The sequence below is a fragment of the Artemia franciscana genome, chromosome 8, assembly GCF_032884065.1.
Source record: "Artemia franciscana chromosome 8, ASM3288406v1, whole genome shotgun sequence".
Classification (NCBI taxonomy): Eukaryota; Metazoa; Arthropoda; class Branchiopoda; order Anostraca; family Artemiidae; genus Artemia; species Artemia franciscana.
Window position 1 is genome coordinate 24,199,905 of NC_088870.1, and position 19,697 is coordinate 24,219,601.

Consider the following 19,697-nt stretch of genomic DNA (forward strand, 5'->3'; position numbering starts at 1 on the left):
TAGTTTGACTCTTTGCCACAATTCTATTTTTTTTAAACAATTAAAAGCTTTAGCGTAAAGATCGAGGGATTTCGGAGGGGACAACCCATTTCATATACGGAATAATTTCTGTTCGTTTTAAGTTTTAATGTCGCTCCAAACTTTCAGCTAAAAAAATCTAGTTTTTTTTTATTTAATAAAAGTCTAAAACTTAATGCGTCATTGGCGCTTTACTGAAAACCAATTATCCTAAAAATTTTCACTTTTAAACTTTTAAACAATTGAAAATAAACATAAGAATTGCAGTAAAAATTAATTTTGAACTTAAGATTTTTCAGCGATTAATATGAATATTTATCAAATATTCAGTTCAATTTATTAGCTCTTTTTAAGACTGCTCAAGACACATATAGTTTTTAGTAAAGCGTCAATGACACAGTAGATTTAGACTTTTACATTTAAGAGAGGAGGCAGTACACATACAATTGTATGTAGCGGATTTTGCTCGTTTTAAGCTTGATGTGCATATTTAATTTAATTTTTCTACTCGTTCAAAGATTTATTTATTCATTAATATTAGTACTTTTTGCATATTAAATTAAAAAAAAACAACTAGTTTTCTCAACTGAAAGTAAGAAGTGACATTAAAACTTAAAACGAACAGAAATTACTCCGGGTATAAAATGGGTTGTCCCCTCCTCGACGCCTCGCTCTTTATATTAAAATTTGACTCTTTCTCACAACTCTACTTTCTAAAGCAATAAAAAGGTTTAGCGTAAAGAGCAAGACGTCAAGGAGTGGACAACCCCTTTCGTAACTGGAATAATTTCTGTTCGTTTTAAGTTTTAATATCGCTTCTTACTTTCAGGTGAAAAAACTATTTTTTTTAATTTAATTTTTGAATGTTTTTGAATTAATGCATGGTTTGATTTTGGTTCACCGTACACGAATAATTAAAACGAAATTTGCATATTTAAAACGAAACGATATTTTGGCTAAATGGCTTTCTCATAGTTTTGATCGGACCACTCTTTTTTGAAAAAAGAGTGGTGGAGGAGGCGTAGTTGCCCTTCAATTTTTGGTTACTTAAAAAGGCAACTAAAACTTTTTTTTACAAACGTTTTTATTAGTAATAAATATACGTAACTTACGAATTAACCTACGTAGCAAACTTGTATATTTATATATTTTTATTACGTATATGAGGGGGTTCGCCCCCTCGTCAATACCTTGCTCTTTACACTAAAGCTTGAATTTTGTAACAATTCTTTAAGAATGACCCCTGGATCACAAAGGCCGTAGAATAAATAGTTGAAATTACTAGAAATACTTTAGCGTAAAGAGCGAGGTATTGAGGAGGAAAGCCCCCTTATATATGTAATAATTTCTGTTCGGTTTAAGTTTTAATGCTGCTCCATACTTCCAGTTGAAAAACTTTTTTATGTATTTTCTCATTTTTAGTTTAAATAATGCTAGGAAATCCTGCAGCCCCTTCATGGAAATTCTCTTTCCTCATGATAAATTCCTCCATGGAAAGATCTTCCAACGTAACATCTCCCTTCGACTCCCCCCACCACGAAAAGGTCCCCCTAAAAACGAATTCACACTTCCCAATAACCAGTGCTATATGTAAACAATGATAAAAATTTGTAACTTGCAGCCCCTCCCCTGAGGACTGTGGGGATTAAGTCGTCCCGAAAGACTTGGTTATAAGGTTTTAGACTATGCTGAACAAAACAGCTATCTCAAAATTTTGATCTGGGGACTTTGGGAAAAAATGAGCGTTGGAGGGGGGCCTAGGTGCCCTCAAATTTTTTGGGTTACTAAAAAAGGGCACTAGAATTTTAATTTCCGCAAGAATGATCCCTATCGGGACATTCTAGGACCACTGGGTCAATATAATCACCCCTGAAAAAAAAAAAAATTAAAAAAGCAAGAAAAAAAAAATAATAATAATAATAAACACATATCCGTGATCTGTCTTCTGGCAAAAAATACAAAATTCCACATTTTTCTAGATAGGTGCTTGAAACTTTTACAGTATGGTTCTCTGATACGCTGAATCTGATTGTTTGATTTAAGATTCTATATTCGTTAAGATTCTATGACTTTTAGGGAGTGTTTCCCCCTATTTTCTAAAATAAGGCAAATTTTCCGAGGCTCGTAACTTTTGATGGGTAAGGCTAAACTTGATGAAACTTATATGTTTAAAATTAGCATCGCATCAAAAATGCGATTCTTTTGATGTAACTATTGGTATTAAAATTCCGTTTTTTTTAGTTTCGATTACTATTGAGCCGGGTCGCTCCTTACTACAGTTCTTTACCACGAACTGTTTGATCTGTTTGCTATTATTGTTTATTTAATAATAATAATACTATAATAACAATAATTTATTCCAGAAAAAGCCCGTGAGCCATAGGAAATTTACATAACAAAAAACAAACAACAAATTAACTAAAATAAATTAATACTATTTAAAGAAAATGCTCCTGATGTGCCGCAGCAATCCTTACAAATCTTGCTATCCTTTTAATGCTCAGGAAATTTGTCTCTTTCATTCTGTCTACCATCCATATCTCATTCAATTTTTCTTTACCATACATCCTTCGCCTCCATTCATTCAATTCGACACATTCACACAATAAATGTATTAAACTTTCATTTTCATTTTTATTTATTAATCTATGCTCGTTTTGGGTTTCATTTATGATTCAATAGCAAAAGATTTTTGATGGTTTTAAGTTTGATTTGTATACTCAATTTAAGCTTTATTCGTTTTAAGATTTATTTATTCATTTATATTAAGTACCTGGTGTGTGTTTTTTTGCAACGATTGTTTATTTAATATCTGGTCGTTTTGAGTTTGAGTTATTGTACGTTTTTATTTCTTCTAATCTAGAATTTAATATGGCCTTTACTTTTCTTTGAAAAACTTTCTTTTTTGGAAAGTTTTTTTTAATTAATTACACAAAAAGAAACCTATAGCTTAAATTTTTCGTTCGGCTTGGTCCTCTCCCAAATATTACGACCGTGATTTTAATACAATCATCTAAACAAAGATTGGTTTTGTAATGAGGGTAAACACAAAAGCTGTGAACAGAACAGAAGAACAGAAGGTCCCTATGACAGAGGAGTTGTTGATTCTACTTTAGTATGGGTTTGATATGGAAATTTATGGCGACACAGAAAGTAACTATAGGGAAGGAGGTAAATGTGGTGCTTGGAAAGGTGGGGAAGACAGAAATCATACTGGTAAAGCTAAGAGGGATGACACTTAATGTGGGGATTGTGTTTGCACTATAATAAATACTTCTACTCCAAAAACCATTAAAAACTACAAAATAAAACTTTGTCAGATAAACAGAGAAAATTTTAAGATACAAAATTTGTTTCTCAAAAAGCATAGATATCACTAAAAATCAAGCCTAAAATAATGAGGGGGGAATAAAAGTACAAACAAATAATGAGCTTAAAAAAATATAAAGAAACTTCAAAAAATGAACTAAACCGTACATATTATTTTTTTCTCGAGAATCTATGAATAAGAGTAAAAACGAGGGACACAAAGCTGACCAGACTTAACATAACATAAGATCAATGTGGTCTAGGTTATGAATGTACAAATGAAAAAGCTCGATGAACTGAGGAAAACGAGTTAAAAACTTCAAGTTATACAAAGTTCAATCGTTCAACGCCCCTCGTTTTCACTTATTTTCTATTAATTAAAGCATTTTTTCACTTATTTTGAAAACAGTAAAAAAAGAAGAAAAAATACATTTATAGCTTTCGAATTTTTGATTTCTAAATTTGTTTTTATACTAATAAAATTTAGAAGTAGTCAAATATTCGGAATGCAAAACATCCCAACTGTCATTGAGCCTTCAAATAAATACAGAATTCGTTCAAAGGGACAGATGAGGCGGAGGTGGAAGCAGAAATTGATATAAAATCCCCAAGGTCTTATCCAGGGCTTTCAATTTTTTGTGGGGAAGGAGTATTTTTTTTCGGAAGGGAGGGGCAAAAGAAAAACTTAAACAGTGCATCAAAAATGTGTTTTATGCATTTTTATTACGTTTTTACAAGTCAGAAAAACATTTCAAGGGAAGGGGTCAAACCCCCTTACTCCTTCCCTGAATATGGCCTTGATAATCTCTCTCTTGATTTCTGGGAATATTTCTGATCTACGCTGTTATTATGACAGTAGAGGAACATTAAAGAGAAAATTAGAATAATTTAACCCGTATAGGAAGGGGTTATCCCATCATCATTACCAATCTCCCCCCTGGTGGTTAAATAAATTTTGGAAGATGCTCACTCAATTGGAAACTGAAAGTTCTAGTCCTTTTTGATATTGTCTTTCTTTAGTAAAAAATACAAAATTCCAAAAATTTGTAGACAACAGTTTTAAACTTCTACAGTAGGGTTCTATGGTTGTAATGCTATTAGGCAGGTGGACAGATGCCTCAAAGGGTGCATTTTGGCAGAACATCCTAACTCTCATTGAACCCTCAGGTAAATACAAAATTAGTTCTAAGACAGGGGCGAGGTGGAGGGTAGAAATTTATATTTACTCCCTCTTTATTTCTTGGAATATTTCTGGTCGACGCTGAAAGTAAAGAGTGGCATTAAACCGTAAAATGAGCAGAATTAATTCCGTATAGAACGGAGGCTGCAACCTTCTTCATCCTCACCTCAATCTGATGGTCGTAGAAACTTCGGAAAACCATCAACGGATCAGATATTGAGAGATCTAGTCCTTATTTTCATAACTCAAAGTGATTTGAGATCAACCAGCCCCTGTTCTAAAACTGTTTTTGACATATGGTCCTTTTGTTACCCCTTAGGACATCTGATTGACATTTTAAGGTATCTATTATGTACTTTTTCTTTGGCTGCTAAATTTCGCACGCGGAGGAATTTTTCATGGGGGGAATTATTCGCAAGGGAAATTTTCCGCGGGGAAAAAATTCAGTTTGGAGCAAAAAACAACATTTATGCGATACTATTAAGCGGCTGAAAAGATCGCTCGGGATTATGCTTAAAACTGTGATTTGTAGACTGGCTTTTCTATTAATCTACTTATTTGTTTATATATATTTTGTTATTTTTTTTTATATATATTTATATAATTGTGTTAATATTGTGTTATTCATTTATATATATATTTTTTTAATTTTGGTTACAACGGCAAAGCGTGGCTTTTTTAGTAATTAATATCATATCACATCCTTCCTGTAAAAGGCGGAAAAGGTAGGGGGTTCCTAAGGACCAATACCTTTCCAACAAAGCCTACTGTAAAAAATGTAAGCATCCCTATCCGAATAATCGTTTTGACCTTTCAGGCACCCCTTAAAAAATTAAAGGGGTTACCTTTTTCATGGGTGATTTTTATTTTTGCAGCAGTGTAATTAAAAATTTTAACCTTTAGCGTACAGGCCAGAGCAGTTGAGGTAGGACCCATCCCCACATTTAGACTCCAAAATACATACTAAAGACAAACATAGACGAACAAACAAAAAACAAATAGGAGTACTGTATATAATTGTAAAGGGGACTGCTACCCTTCAAAATCATACTCTTTACTCTAAAACGACTTTTGTTCAGTCTTTCAAGACTGAATGCTCTTGTCAATTGGCCAATTGGATGACTAGCTTCAAAAATGTTTTATCAGACTGTTTCAGGAATGAAAAAGCTTATTTATCATCATTTGTGGTTTTAATAATCAAATTTTCAGTTAAAATGTTTCGATAGGCAGTCGAAATAAAACTCTCGTTAGTATCAGATGGCTATGTATTTTGATATACAAGTGATTTTAGTAAACCCCTAGCTTGGCTTTGTGACTTGCAGTTTAAAAAGAACATACTTTAAGCCGTTAAAAAACCGTATTTTGGCTTTTTTCTAAACCCTATTTTCAGATGAAATATTTATTTCCAATTTTCGCTATGAATTTGACCCCCCCCCCAAAAAAAAACTACGTAAAAATTGCGAATATACAACATTTTTGGCTTTCCCACTACTGGGAGCTTTCCGTTTCCGATTGCCAGCAAGTGATCTGAAAATGTTTGACCAGAGTCATCGTTTTGCAATCGGACACGCATATTTGTAGTTAATTTTAATATTTTTACGTGTGCCCATAAATTAGAATTTTTCAGGCAAGCATTCATTTCGTCTGCAGGAGTTAAACTACGTAAAAATTGCGAATATACAACATTCTTGGCTTTCCCATTGTCTGTGCATATACAAAGCCGTATGTACTAATAATGACGTCATATGCAAACGCTCTTTTTACAAACAAACAAACATGCATACTTAACCGCTTCATTTGGTTCCAAAACTGTGTCGATTGACTTGTAAAGGACTGCCTGGTCTCGAATCTTGGTCAAAACAATATTGTTGATTTCGTGGACGTCTATATTTTTGGGTGCGAGAATCGCTCTTTCACTTAGCCATTTATTATTTTTATAATTTTTTAGAATATTCGGAAATACTTTTTCAATCAATTCATTTTTGGACGTCACTAAATTACAGAAATCAGCAGGTAGTTGTATACATCCTGAAATTGAGTATCGTATCATAAATGTCTTTTTGTTCCGACGTTAACTTGGAAATGTTATTTTGTACATACGATAATAGATCACTCGTACTGTAACTTTGTTCACGATCCAATTCTACACATGTCGAAACAGCAGCGATACGGTTAGATGAAGGCATTCCCAAATCCTGAAGAGGTTTGTTTGCCATACGTACGCACAAATCTTCTATAATAACTAAAGTGTAGTTATAAATTTCTGATGTAAAATCAAAAGTCATATCTGACGTCTCTAACTGTTTTCGATGGAGTATATCTACGGACATTTTTGACTTATATTTTCCCCATAACTCTGTAGGAGCTGATGGAGAGCAAGTTGTTAAAATGATGCCAAACAATGCACGAATTTCACTTGGGGTTGACGTTTCGCACGCGTCATTGATGCAGTTATCCCAGTGTTGGTCATTCTCCAATAAATTCAGAGCTTGGCATGCACTACGGTAAGTGTCATGTATAGTACCGTTTACAGTTCTCAAATACTCAAAGGATGTCGGACCGGGTACATTCACCAAAAGCAGGCGTAGAAAGAAGCATTCATGTTGATTGGGGTGACCGGTGTAGAGTCTTCCTATCGTGGTATCTTTGAAGATGGTAGGTTGGCCGTCGACTGACTTACCCTGTTTTCGACGTTCAAATACTTTATTTTTAGTATTCCACGTGTAATACGAAGGCACTTCAGTATACAGCAGTTTTTTTGCAAAAGAATCATTTTTGCAAAGCGAAAAAAAGCTGTTAATTTTGTATCCGGTGGATTCAGGGCTCTTTGTTGCACGTTGGTTTCCGAGAAATAAACACGTTGACCATTCTGTAAATGTACCGCTAAGTGAACAACAGCTGGACTACGTTCATGTATCGGAAATGAAAGAATTCGCCAAACAGCTTCATTACTGCTTATGTATCTTCCAGCCTGATATTGTACGATTTCGTCGAAATCTTTGATTTTGGGCTGCAAGCCAAAAACTGCCATGTCACTGCCTTTGTTGACGTATTTACATATGTATTTGATTGCCTTTACGGAGTTACAGTATTCAACGTTTATGTGTGCATTAAATGTTTTTGATAATAATGGGGAATATGGAACAACCCACTGGTTATCTACTTCGATGGTGGTACCGTTGCCATTGTAGGTTCTTCAGTCATTTTACAATTAGAAATTTCTCTTTCAACGGTCTTCTTACAATTAAAAATTTGTCTTTGAACGATATTCTTAAATACCTGTGTCCTGGTCGTCATTTATATTCCCTGTGTCCCGGTCGTCATTTGTGTCCCGGTATCCCAGTCTGTAATTTCTCTTTGAGTGTCCCGGTCGTTATTTATATTCCCTCTGTCCCGGTCGTCATTTGTGTCCCGGTCTGTAATTTCTCTTTGAGTGTTTTTCTTTTTAGTATTTTTTAGTTTTTTACATTTTTTCTTTTTTCAGTTTTCTTTTTCTTCTTTATTTTTCAGCTTCACTATGAAATACATATCGCCGAACCTTTGTTTTTTTTAACTAAAATCTGGTAGGCATTGATGACCTTATCCAAGTCAAAATCCCAAACCCAATCATCATCGCTATCATTTTCAGTTTTGATATGTTTTGACTCTCGCTGTCCAGGTGGATCTTCATCTAACTGCGCGGTTTTGCGTTCTTTAGCCTCAAGCCTGTTTCCTTGCTGTTCTTTTGATTCCTCGGCACGCTTTCTTTTCTGACTTTCTCTATCAGCAGCAAGTTTTTTGGCATAGACTCTTTGAGCATCTTCATCGGCTTTTGCCATGGTAAGTTCATCAGTCATTGTAAACTTAAACATTAATAGATTTCTACGTGAACATATGTCTTAAATATCTTGAATGACGTCACCGTCAAAGCAAAAATGACGACAACTAATTTCATGACGTCAGTGGACACAGAAACATGACGTCACCTGATCCACAGACAGACACACAGACAGACAACTTATTTTTATATATATAGATAAATAAGTTGTCTGTGTGTGTGTGTGTCGAGTGACGTCATGTTTTCGACTGACGAATTTACAGACCGGGACATCGGGACACAAATGACGACCGGGACACCGGCACATAGGGAATATAAAATACGACCGGGACACTCAAAGAGAAAGCGACCGGGACACAAGGAATGTTCGATTAGCAATCACCATCAACAAAGCACCGGAACACAAATGACGACCGGGACACAGGGAGTATAAATGACGACCAGGACATAAGTAAAAAAAAAACTAAAAAAACTAAAAAAAAAGGTAAAAGCTACAAAAGAAATAAAAAGAAAAAAAAACTAAAAACTAATAAAAAAACTAAAAAAGCTAAAAAACTAAAAAAAACTAAAAAATAAAAAAAATAAAAAAAGGAAAAATAAATGAAAAATAAAGGAGAAAAACAAAACTAAAAAAAAACTAAAAAGAAAAAAGAAAAAAACTAAAAAAACTATAAAAAAAAGTAAAAACCAAAAAAAAAAAGTAAAAACCAAAAAAAAACTAAAAAGAAAAAAAGGGGAAAAATACAAAAATTTATTTCATCATATACCATTTCAAAAACGAATGTATATACAGACCGGGACACCGGGATACAAATGACGACCGGGACACAGGGAATATAAATGACGACCGGAACACAGGGACACAACTACAACGGGGACGCCGGGGGGCACAGGGGGATATATAAATGACGACGGGGACACAGGGAATGTTCGATTAGCAATCACCATCAACAAAGCTCAAGGGCAATCATTAGAATCATGAGGTATAACTAAAAAAACTAAAAAAAAGGTAAAAAACTAAAAACTAAAAAAAAGACCAATTCAAAAACGAATGTATATACAGACCGGGACACCGGGACACAAATGACGACCGGGACACAAGGAATATAAATGACGCCCGGGACACTCAAAGAGAAATCACAGACTGGGACACCGGGACACAAATGACGACCGGGACACAGGGAATATAAATGACGACCGGGACACAGGGACACAACTACAACGGGGACGCCGGGGGGCACAGGGGGATATATAAATGACGACGGCGACACAGGGAATGGTCGATTAGCAATCACCATCAACAAAGCTCAAGGGCAATCATTAGAATCATGAGGTATAGATCTGAATACGGATTGTTTTCCCATGGACCATTATATGTTGCATGTTCAAGAGTCGGTAAACCTGACAATCTATTTATATGCACAGACAATGGGACAGCAAAGAATGTTGTATATTCGCAAGTTTTACGTAGTTAAAAACATATATATATATCTATCTATATTCACAGGTGGGACATAGGGACACAACTACAATGGCGCGTAACGACTTACGCGCGCGGGGGGGCTTGGGGGGGCGCGAAGCGCCCCCACCAACTAGGTGTTGGGGTGGCACGAAGCGCCACCCCAACAGCTAGTATATATATATATATATATATATATATATATATCCCATTTTCGGGAGGCTCATGCTCCCAGTCTAAATTTGTTTTGAACATCAGGGTTCCCTTGACCCAAGAAATTATGGCTGCAAGTTTTAAACTGACTAGAGACACTATCTCTTAGTCAATTTCGGACCTCCTACCCTGCCTTTCCCATTACAAGAAGCATCTGCATTATCCTTAGCCCAGTAAAGATCCTTGAAAGTTTCAAGCCATTTAAACACTTAAAATTAAGCACGTCCACCTATTTTCTAGTAAAAATCTATCAATAAACGTGAGACAATTTCAATTATTTAGACCCTTGCTCCTGGGTCTTTGGGGACCCTGCACGCATGCTAAGTAGAAATTTTGACTGTTATGAAGAAACCGTCTATATCAAATTATCGATCCAATACCACGGGGATTGCAGGGACACCTGGGGACATAAAAAGGCTAGGTAAAGAGGGTTTTTACCCCTTAAAGAAGCAAGGAGTTTCAATTCCAATCAAATGAGGCTTCTCCTAAGTTTCTACGACCACGTCTTCCCTATGAGCTAGCTGAAAAGAAATATAAGTTATATATGTAATGTAATATAGTGGAGACACTTCGATCTGTCCTAAGTCAACGCAAGTGTGCTGACTTTGAATAAACATAAAGTATAAAGACATTGAAAAAACTTAACCAAGATGCACAGATTTTTCTCAACTGGTATAAAACCTGAAAATATCAATAGGCTACAGACAAAAATTACCTTAAAAGACGTACGCAGCTCCCATAAACTTTCTTGAGTGAGAACTCCATTTTCTAACAAATACATTTCATTTAAAAGAACTTTTCCCCGGACTGCGTCTACTATGTTATTTTTCTCAACTAACTGCAGGGTCAAGTCGTTCAATGTCCGCTTTTTCTTCATGTAGTCACGTGAACCGACTGTTTTTAGCATGTCTCTGTGTCTTTTTCTCTGTTCATACATAGAATACTCATTCAAATTCTTTGTCCGTGAAACAAGACCAATCCGAACAACGTTACTGGTAAATTTCAATATGCCTTCTAGAAACTGATCTAAGGCATGGTTTGTAAAGCAAACAACTAGAATGGGACTTCTGGAAGAAAAATCTCCTTGCCAAAATCGCCAATTCTTAAGCAGAACTTCCACTATTTTTAAGCCAATAAAGGTTTTACCAGTGCCAGGAGGACCTTGAATTAAAGCAACTTTTTCGGTTAGAGCCAAATTCAAAGCTTGAAGCTGACTTTTATCGAAACCTGTTGTTTCTTCTGTTAATTTCTCATTAAGATCAGCAATGTTGATATGGCGTTCTTGGTTAGGGTCATGCATCAGGGAACTTAGGTCATAGACCACTTCTGCGGCCTTGATGTCGCCGCATCTCAGGTAATCAGGAGGGCAGGAATCCTTTTGGTTTCCTAGAATAAATTCTTTCATAGGAAAACTTTCCTCTGTGTATTGCTGCAATATCCGCAGAACGTTTCTGCAAGCCTCGGAATATAGCGATAGCTCAGCCATAGTAAAGGTATCATTTATGAAGTCTATTGCTGCACTATTCTCTAACATATTAACATAGGTTTCCCCTCTTTCTGACAGTGCCTTAGGATCGCGATGAGCAACTGTTGCTAAAATCCCAGTATCAAAGTCATCTTTGGTGAGACAGAGAAGTGATCCATACATTAAGCGCTTAGACGTTTCCCAAACAACTCTTTGAAGTCTGTTTTTAGAAAAAGAAATTATGTACGTTCCTTTAAGAGCATCATAGTCAACAAACTTGACATCTTCATAAATTCTTAAAGCATCAACTCGATTAACGCAGCGTCCCCTCTCTTTTTTGATCTCTCGGTATCTCCATATCCCAGATCGAAACGGTCGAAAATAATCCTCCCTTAGAAGTCGAAACTGGATGTCCAAGTATTCATTTGCATCTGTGTAAGGGATACGTACCTTTGCAGGACGAAGGAAAGTTCTTCTTCTGGAATTTATATCCGCCATTGTCGGAACGATATTTAAAGTCTTATAATCATCAGGAGGTTCATCATACTTTTGTTTTTCAATGGGTTTCCTCATTTCTTTTTTTAACAACCCAATGTTTGTCCTAGGTTCCTCTAACCCACGTGTTTGACTTCTATTTGCATCAGTTAACCGTACTTGAAGCAAGTGCAGTTCAGTGCAAATTTCATTTTGAAAATCTTCATCTTCTCTGAGCAAAGTAATCATTTTTTGAATTAAAAGTTCGAAATAGTTTGGGGTGGTTACAATTTCACAGAATGATTGAGGAGCCGTATCCAAACATGCTTTACAAAACGTTACAAAGTCTTTACAAAGCTGACAAGTGGTTTTATTGTTCAGTATCTCTTCAGCTTTGATTTTGTTAATGTGGAACAGAAACTGATCTAGAAAGCTTGACTCCTTAATCGTCATTAGAATGTCAATAAATAAACTTTGATCTATAGCTTGTTTTAACAACTCGCATAACTTAGAAAGTACTCTCATTATCAGGCAGTACCAAGAATACTCGCGTTTCTTTTGAATAATAATTTTAAATTCTTCCTTTCTTTCAGTTAAGATTCTTAAAAGGTCTACAGACTCAACATCAAGCATTGATTCGAGGTCCTTATACCCTAACATAGAACAACCTGACTGGGAGGAAAGATTAGCAGAACTTCTACTTTCATGGCCTCTCAGCCCCGCAGTAGCACTGGCTTTATTTGCTTCATTCTGAGTAGGTTCTTCGGGTTCACTTAAGGGGCCAACTTGAATGTTCGATCTAATAGACAATATACAACCATCTACTAGGGTTTTATCTTCGATCCGATTGTCTTCTTTTGCAAGTCCTACTAGTGTATTTGTTTCTTCCAAACAACTAGGCATTTTCGAGGAAGCAGAAGGGAAAACTTGACCTTCTCCACTCATATTTCCTTTTTGCTGGAGCTTAGAATTTGAATCTTCTTTGTTTCCACTCTTCACTTTATTTACATTTTTATTCTTACGAAATTTCTGGCTTTCATGTTTCGAATATTTCGGCCGCGTTTCCCGTTTAGTCTGCATCTCACTCTGTGTATTTCTAAACAGCCCAGTGTTCAGGGCTAAGGTCGGATTTTCTTGAAAACTTTCCGGGTAGCTTAACAGTCCTGGTTTTGCAAGATTATCCTCATAAGCAGACGTGAAAGCACGACGTTCCTGTTTTCTATTAGAATCCACTCCAGCCATAGAAGAGCTTGTATTTTGATTATTGTTGAACATATTCTCCCGGTTATATTGACTTTTGCCTCCAACAAAAGCGAATTTTTTCCCACTTCCACCATAACCTGCACTACCAGATTGAGAAAATTCAGGGGTTTTACGTTCTGAGGGGAATTTATAGCTACATGATGGTGTATCAGAGCTTCGGTAGTTGTTTTGACTGTGGATATTTCTTGCCTGTTCAACATTGGAGCTAACATTTTCCGATTTGTTGAAACACTGACTAGTTTTTACATAGTTTGAATATAATTCCAGGGATGGTTTATCTTCTCTACCTCCAGAAGTTGTATTAAAGTCTAAAAAAAAACAACAACAAAGATTAGGTTAACATTTCGATAGAGAGCCATTTAGTACAGAAACGAACACGCATAAAAAATTTAAAGTTAGTTACAGTTACGTGCGGTCCCAGATTAACTATACAGGAGTAGTAAATTTCTACAGGCCCAGTGTTCGAGAGGGTTCCACGCCAAGAGCAGCAAATATTCAGTAGATTTTCCTTATGTGTTGACACTCAATCGGTAATTATTCACAAAATAAAATTCCAAACTTTGAAAAATTTCAGAATTTGCACTATATAAGCCCTTTGAACCTTCCAGGAGGAAAGAGCAACAACTTTCTATCCATTTCACGTGGGAGACATTTTCGCGAAATTTAAGCGTTGAGAGTAGATAAAAGGTGATAGAAGAACAAGTCCATTCATTAAAGTAGATTTCAATAGGTGAAACTCCCATTTACCTTTCAATTTCCTTTTTCTTTTTCCATTAATTCCCGTTTCCCCTATAGGGGGACTAGATTTAAATTTACATAATTTCAAATTGCGCGGTCCAGATCTCTTTTCATTGGGGTGCACATTTTATAGATTGGGAATACAAACTAGAAGTAAGATTTTTTTTTTTTTTTTTTGTAATTACAAGGATTTATTTTTACACGACCTTCAAAATACAAGTCTATGTTTAATTTTTAATATTTGGAGAAGATAATTTGGACCATTCTTCCTGCCTGACGGCAATTAATTCTACTACCTACAGTCTAGTTTTTCTACGATTTCAACTGTTTTTGAGCACAGCGTCAGAGCAGCGTCATGTGCATAAACAGTGTATTATTCCACGAGCTGCTAGAGAGAGCAATGTTAGGAGAAAAAAACGCCAGTCTTGGTGGAGGGGGACAGTAAAGAGCATCTTTTGAGTCCCATCTTTAGCAGTTATTAATTACAATTGCTAATTGTTAACAAGACGATATCGTGTATTTTGGGATGATGTTGAAAGAACTGGCTCACCTAGCAATGAAAACTATTTGAACTTCGTTTTTATTTGAAAAATCATTGGAACTAGTTACCAAGTTACAATTTTTTTTACTCATTTAAATACTCCTGTAAATAATGGAAATGAACATGGCATCATAATCTTCAAAAGCAATATACAAGGAAGTTGCTCATGTAACTCCATCAAGTGTGGACGTATCACTGCACTGTCCTTCAGTTGTATTCATTATGGACCAACTCACTCTATTATTAGAGCATGTCTTAAGGTTAGGACCAGTGAAAAGTCTATGAAATTTTCAAATCTGAAACGGTGTACTGGTTATCACCCTGCTTAAAGTTCTATTGGTTTTCTCAACAAAAAAAAAAAATTAAGATATATATATATATATATATATATATATATATATATATATATATATATATATATATATATATATATATATATATACAAAATATATGTATTATATATAACAAAAATAGTTTTTCCGCGAATAGTAAAGAACAAATTTAAAACTCAAGACTACCATTTATTAGCTTTGAAAAGCTGTTAAAGTAAAACCGAATATTAACTTCCATGAATAAAAAAAAAAAAACCTTTAACAAGTAAAATCTAGATTTTCGCTGTTTGACAAAAGTAAAATGCAGGCTTTGGCTGATACCATCAGCACAAGTGCTGCGGAAGCAACACTTTTTTTCTTTTTCACAGCCAATTAAACCCCGTAGTTGTCAACTCCCCTAATCATACAAATCGTCCTCGCATAATTCCAGTATGGACAAGGTGCAGTATTCGAAACTTTTCACCTAAAATATATCTGTGAAGTATGGTGCACTTGTCTAATTTGACGCTCTTGCCACTGGAACTGCGTTGGTCATCCCCCCCCCCCCCCGGAGTCACACTTTTTAGAATTGCTACCTCGAAATAATGGGCTAATACAATAGAAGACAACAGTGTTTGTGAGAAAAATTGCACGGGGTGAAGGCAGTATAGTGCCCTAAACTTGGTTATGGCGCTTAAAAGGGGCATTCCCGACGGAATGACAATCCCAAAACACATAACATGTAAGACAAATCACTCTTTAGTAAGTCAACACTACTGCGTCAACTGATGAAACTATGAACCCTCTGTTTTATTTGCACTATTCACAGTTTGAGGCCCTATCTCGTATAGCATTACACCTAACATCTATTAAGCCAACCCCTGAGACACATCTTAGGATAATTTGACTACTTTAAACAAATGGCCGAGCCCTTCGTTTGAATTTGATGCCACATTGGAATGGTAGTTCACCAAGGGGTAAATGGGTTGTCAAAATATGTGACGAAAAATGAAAAAAATATCTTTACAGCTTCTCTGTACACGGAGCTGCACCCAGGAACTTTAGAATAAGCAGCTGATACTTACTAGTAGACAGTACCAGAAATAAAGAACTTACTATTATCAGCGTACAGCTCTTCATTTCCAGGCGGGAAGCTGTAATGCGACGACCCTTGACGATTTGCACGCTTTGGATCAGCAAATACGGGCTGATATATCTTGTCGCAACATTCAAAGGCTCGAGCTACATCTGACATTCTGAAACAAGAAAAACTTACCCTTAGAAGACAAACAACTCAAGGAAGGGTATTAAGCAAAAGATGAAATAAAATAAGACAAGAACATAGCTCACTTTACTGTTGTTGTTTTTTTCAAGGTTTCTTTATTATCATTTTTTTATTTTGTGCGAAAAGGATTTCTTTAATGTCTAACTTTGCGAAAAAAATATCGTTCGCTTCTAATATTGCGCATAAAATTTGCCTATTGCGTTATTCTTTTGCGTTATTCAAACCTCCCCCTATTTATTAAATGAAAGCCCTCTAAAATAAATTATATTGGGTTGGAGTTTTCCAACCCAAAATCCCAATGCGGAATCAGAAATCGGTCGTCCTTGCCGTCAAGAAGTTTGTATACATTCCTGGAAGTTAGTCAGACATATTATCTACTTGAAGAAGGTAAAAAGGATTATCCCAGGTGAAGGGAAGTATTGCAAAAACAGCTGTATCGAATCAAAAAAATATTTGTGATTTCTCAGTGGAGACAACCCTTAAGGCTGGACGGACTCGCAAAGAATCTTCCTATACCTCCCATGTTAAACATTTGGAGTTTGCCTGACGTTCCTGAATTAGTGATTTTGGCGGTTTTTATGTCAATAGAAGTAAAAAAATCTGGTGAATATTTTGGCATAATCAAATCTTAAAGCCGACAATTATTTTTTTTATAATTCCAAAATAATTATAAAACCTGTTTCGGGTTTGCATTCTAGATTGCTATGCTTGACATTGTTGTTGTGGGGTATCAAAAAATAGAGCAAAAAATTTTCTATTCATCAATAAGAAGCTTTTTTCTATAATATATACCTCCTGGCTGCAGTCCCTTCAAATACTTTACATATTTGTGTTCCGAAATCAAAATTTCCCCTCTAAAGGTTAGATTGAGCTGTAATCGGAGCATCTAAGAATGCAAAAATTACACCAAGGGGCTAACCACTCGGATTGTTCAGGAGCGATTCAGTCAAGCATTATTTAGTTCTAACCTGTTTAAACAGAGTCTAGAGAAGAAGTAAGGCGCAGACACCAAACTGCCGGTTAATGAATGTATAAGAAAATTGTATTGTATAAATAATTAAGGATGAGCTGCGTCTAATCCTAGAGATAAATTGAACACAGCACAAGGGCCGAATAAGAAGCAATTGTTTTATTTTAAAAAGATTGATCTATCGTTTTGGTTTAATTAAAATAAATTCAGGACAAATTTATGTATTGTAGTATAAGTACAATTTTGCATAATCTTCGTACTGAAATAAGAATTAAAAATATATAAAACAAGCTAATTAACAACTAATGAATGAAACAAAATAACTAATGAACGAAACAAAATGTCCCCAGAATATTTAAATTTTTTATAGCAAAACCCGAGTCTTGCTGTAGAACTACCAAAGCAAACTACAAAAGCAGTCAATGACCAGTCTCAAGTCCAAGGCCTTTCCAAGAAACAATCCCACCCCTTGGTAAATAAACCCCAATAAAAATTACCCATACTAAAGCAGTCAAATGACCAGTCTCAAGTCCAAGGCCTTTCCAAGAAACAATTCAACCCTTTAGTAAGTGAACCCCGATAAAAATGGTCAAAACCCTAATAAAGTTCTTATATAGTTCTTGTTATTGACCACAGTAACATGGGAAAAAAAAGAAATATACGAGGGCTCCATTTGCCAAATGTGCAGACCCATCGTGAAAAGTTGAAATTAAATTATCGGGCTAGAGGCAGACCGCGTTTACCAAAATATATGTTAGAAGACTTAATGGATGCTTCGGTTCACGCCGAATCAAGTTCCGAAGGAATTGGAACAAATTCCCCTTTTGTGTTGAAAGTTATCACTTCGGGAAGAAATTTGGGGTCAGACCTTCTAAAAGGCTCACGCTGGATTGTGGATCTGCCTTACCTTTTTGAGAATTATGAAAAGCTCGTGATTCGCCACATGTAAGTTTTTTCTTTGTCTTTCATTTTACGTCATTGATTTACTGCTATCAAAATTATTAGGATGGGGAATTATTCTGGGTTGCAATTAATACAACTTGTACCTTATTAATTCTTGATAATTGTCTTTTCTGCTATAGAGAAAGAATGTTCGATAACTTTTAAAGATATTTGCATCCCAAAACAGAAAGTTAAGAAAGTAACACCATCAGATTCAGCGTATCACAGAACCTTATTGTACAAGTTTCAAGCTCCTATCTACAAGAATGTAGAATTTTGTATATTTTGCCAAAACACAAATCCCAGATGCGTGTTTATTTATTTAATTCTTTTTTCCAAGGGTGAATGTACCGACCCAGTGGTCTTAAAATTTTGCGAGAGGGCTCATTCAAATGGAAATGAAAAGTTCTAGCGCCATCAAAATCCTGATATAGCCATTTTATTCAGCATAGTTGAAAAACCTTATAACTATGTCTTTCAGGACGACTTACTCCCCCAAAGTCCCCATGGGAGAAGCTGCAAGTTAAAAACTTTGACCAGTGTTTGCACATAGTAATGATTATTGGGAAGTGTACAGACGTTTTCAGTGGGATTTTTTGGTTGGAAGGAGGGGTTGAGAAGAGGAGGTTATGTTGGGGAAACTTTCCATGGAGGAATTTGTCATGGGGAGGAAAATTTTCCATGAATGGGAGGGGGCAGGATTTTATAGCATGATTTAAAAAAACAATGAAAAAATAAATATGAAAAAGTGTTTTCAACTGAAAGTAAGGATTAGCGGTAAAACTTAAAAAGAACAAAAAATATTACACATATAAGGGGTTCATTTCCTCCTAATCTCTCACTCTTTACGCTAAAGTATTTTTTAGTAATTTATATTATTTATTCTACGGCCTTTGTGATTCAGGGGTCATTCTTAAGGATTTAGGACAAAATTTAAGCTTTAGTGTAATGAGCGAGGTATTGACAAGTGGGCAAGCCCCCCTTATATACGTAATAGATACCTGCGAATATAGAAGTTCGTTAGGTAAGCTAATTCGTAAGTTACGTATATTTTTACTAATGAAAACAATCGTAAAAAACTAAAAGCTCTAGTTGCCTTTTTAAGTAGCGAAAAATTGGAGAGCAGCTGGGCCTCCTTCCCCGCTCATTTTTCTCAAAATCGTTCGATCAAAATTATGAGAAAGCCGTTTAGCCAAAAAAATAAAAATTCAAATTTCGTTTTAATTATTTATCTGCGCAGAGCCCAAATCAAAACCTGGATTAACTAAAAAAACATTCAGAAATTAAATAAAAAACGATTTTTTTAAATGAAAGGAAGGAGTAACATTAAAACTTAAAACGAACAGAAATTACCCAGTATATGAAAGGGGCTGTTCCCTCCTCAACGCCCCGCTCTTTACGCTAAAGTTTTTACAGTATTAAACAGTAGATCTTTTAAATTATATTTTTGGTAAAAAATAAGGAGAGGGGCACATTTGAAGGAAGGCCTAAAAATTCAGAAAAGAACTTAAAACAACCATAAGTAGCTACTTATACTATTCCTAAGAGCGAATGCTTCGCTATACCCCACCCCTCGCCCCTCTTTAAGCGACAGTTTATAGCCCATTATATATTTCCCCATTACATTTTGAAATAGCCCCACTTTTTACTTCTGTATTAATTTATGACGAAAGCTAATCAATCGGCGGAAAAAATGAGTCGTGCTATTCTGA

General features: G+C 35.4%; 1 protein-coding gene across 1 annotated transcript in view; it reads right to left on the bottom strand.

The window, feature by feature from the left end:
* The window catches only part of LOC136030174 (NFX1-type zinc finger-containing protein 1-like), a gene marked incomplete in the record, with an annotated part of 141,530 nt that overhangs the window by 77,348 nt on the left and 44,485 nt on the right, over nucleotides 1–19,697 (bottom strand). Inside the window, 2 exon segments of the mRNA XM_065708912.1 lie at nucleotides 10,712–13,506; nucleotides 15,905–16,044. Of these exon segments, the coding sequence (XP_065564984.1) occupies nucleotides 10,712–13,506; nucleotides 15,905–16,044 (2,935 nt within the window).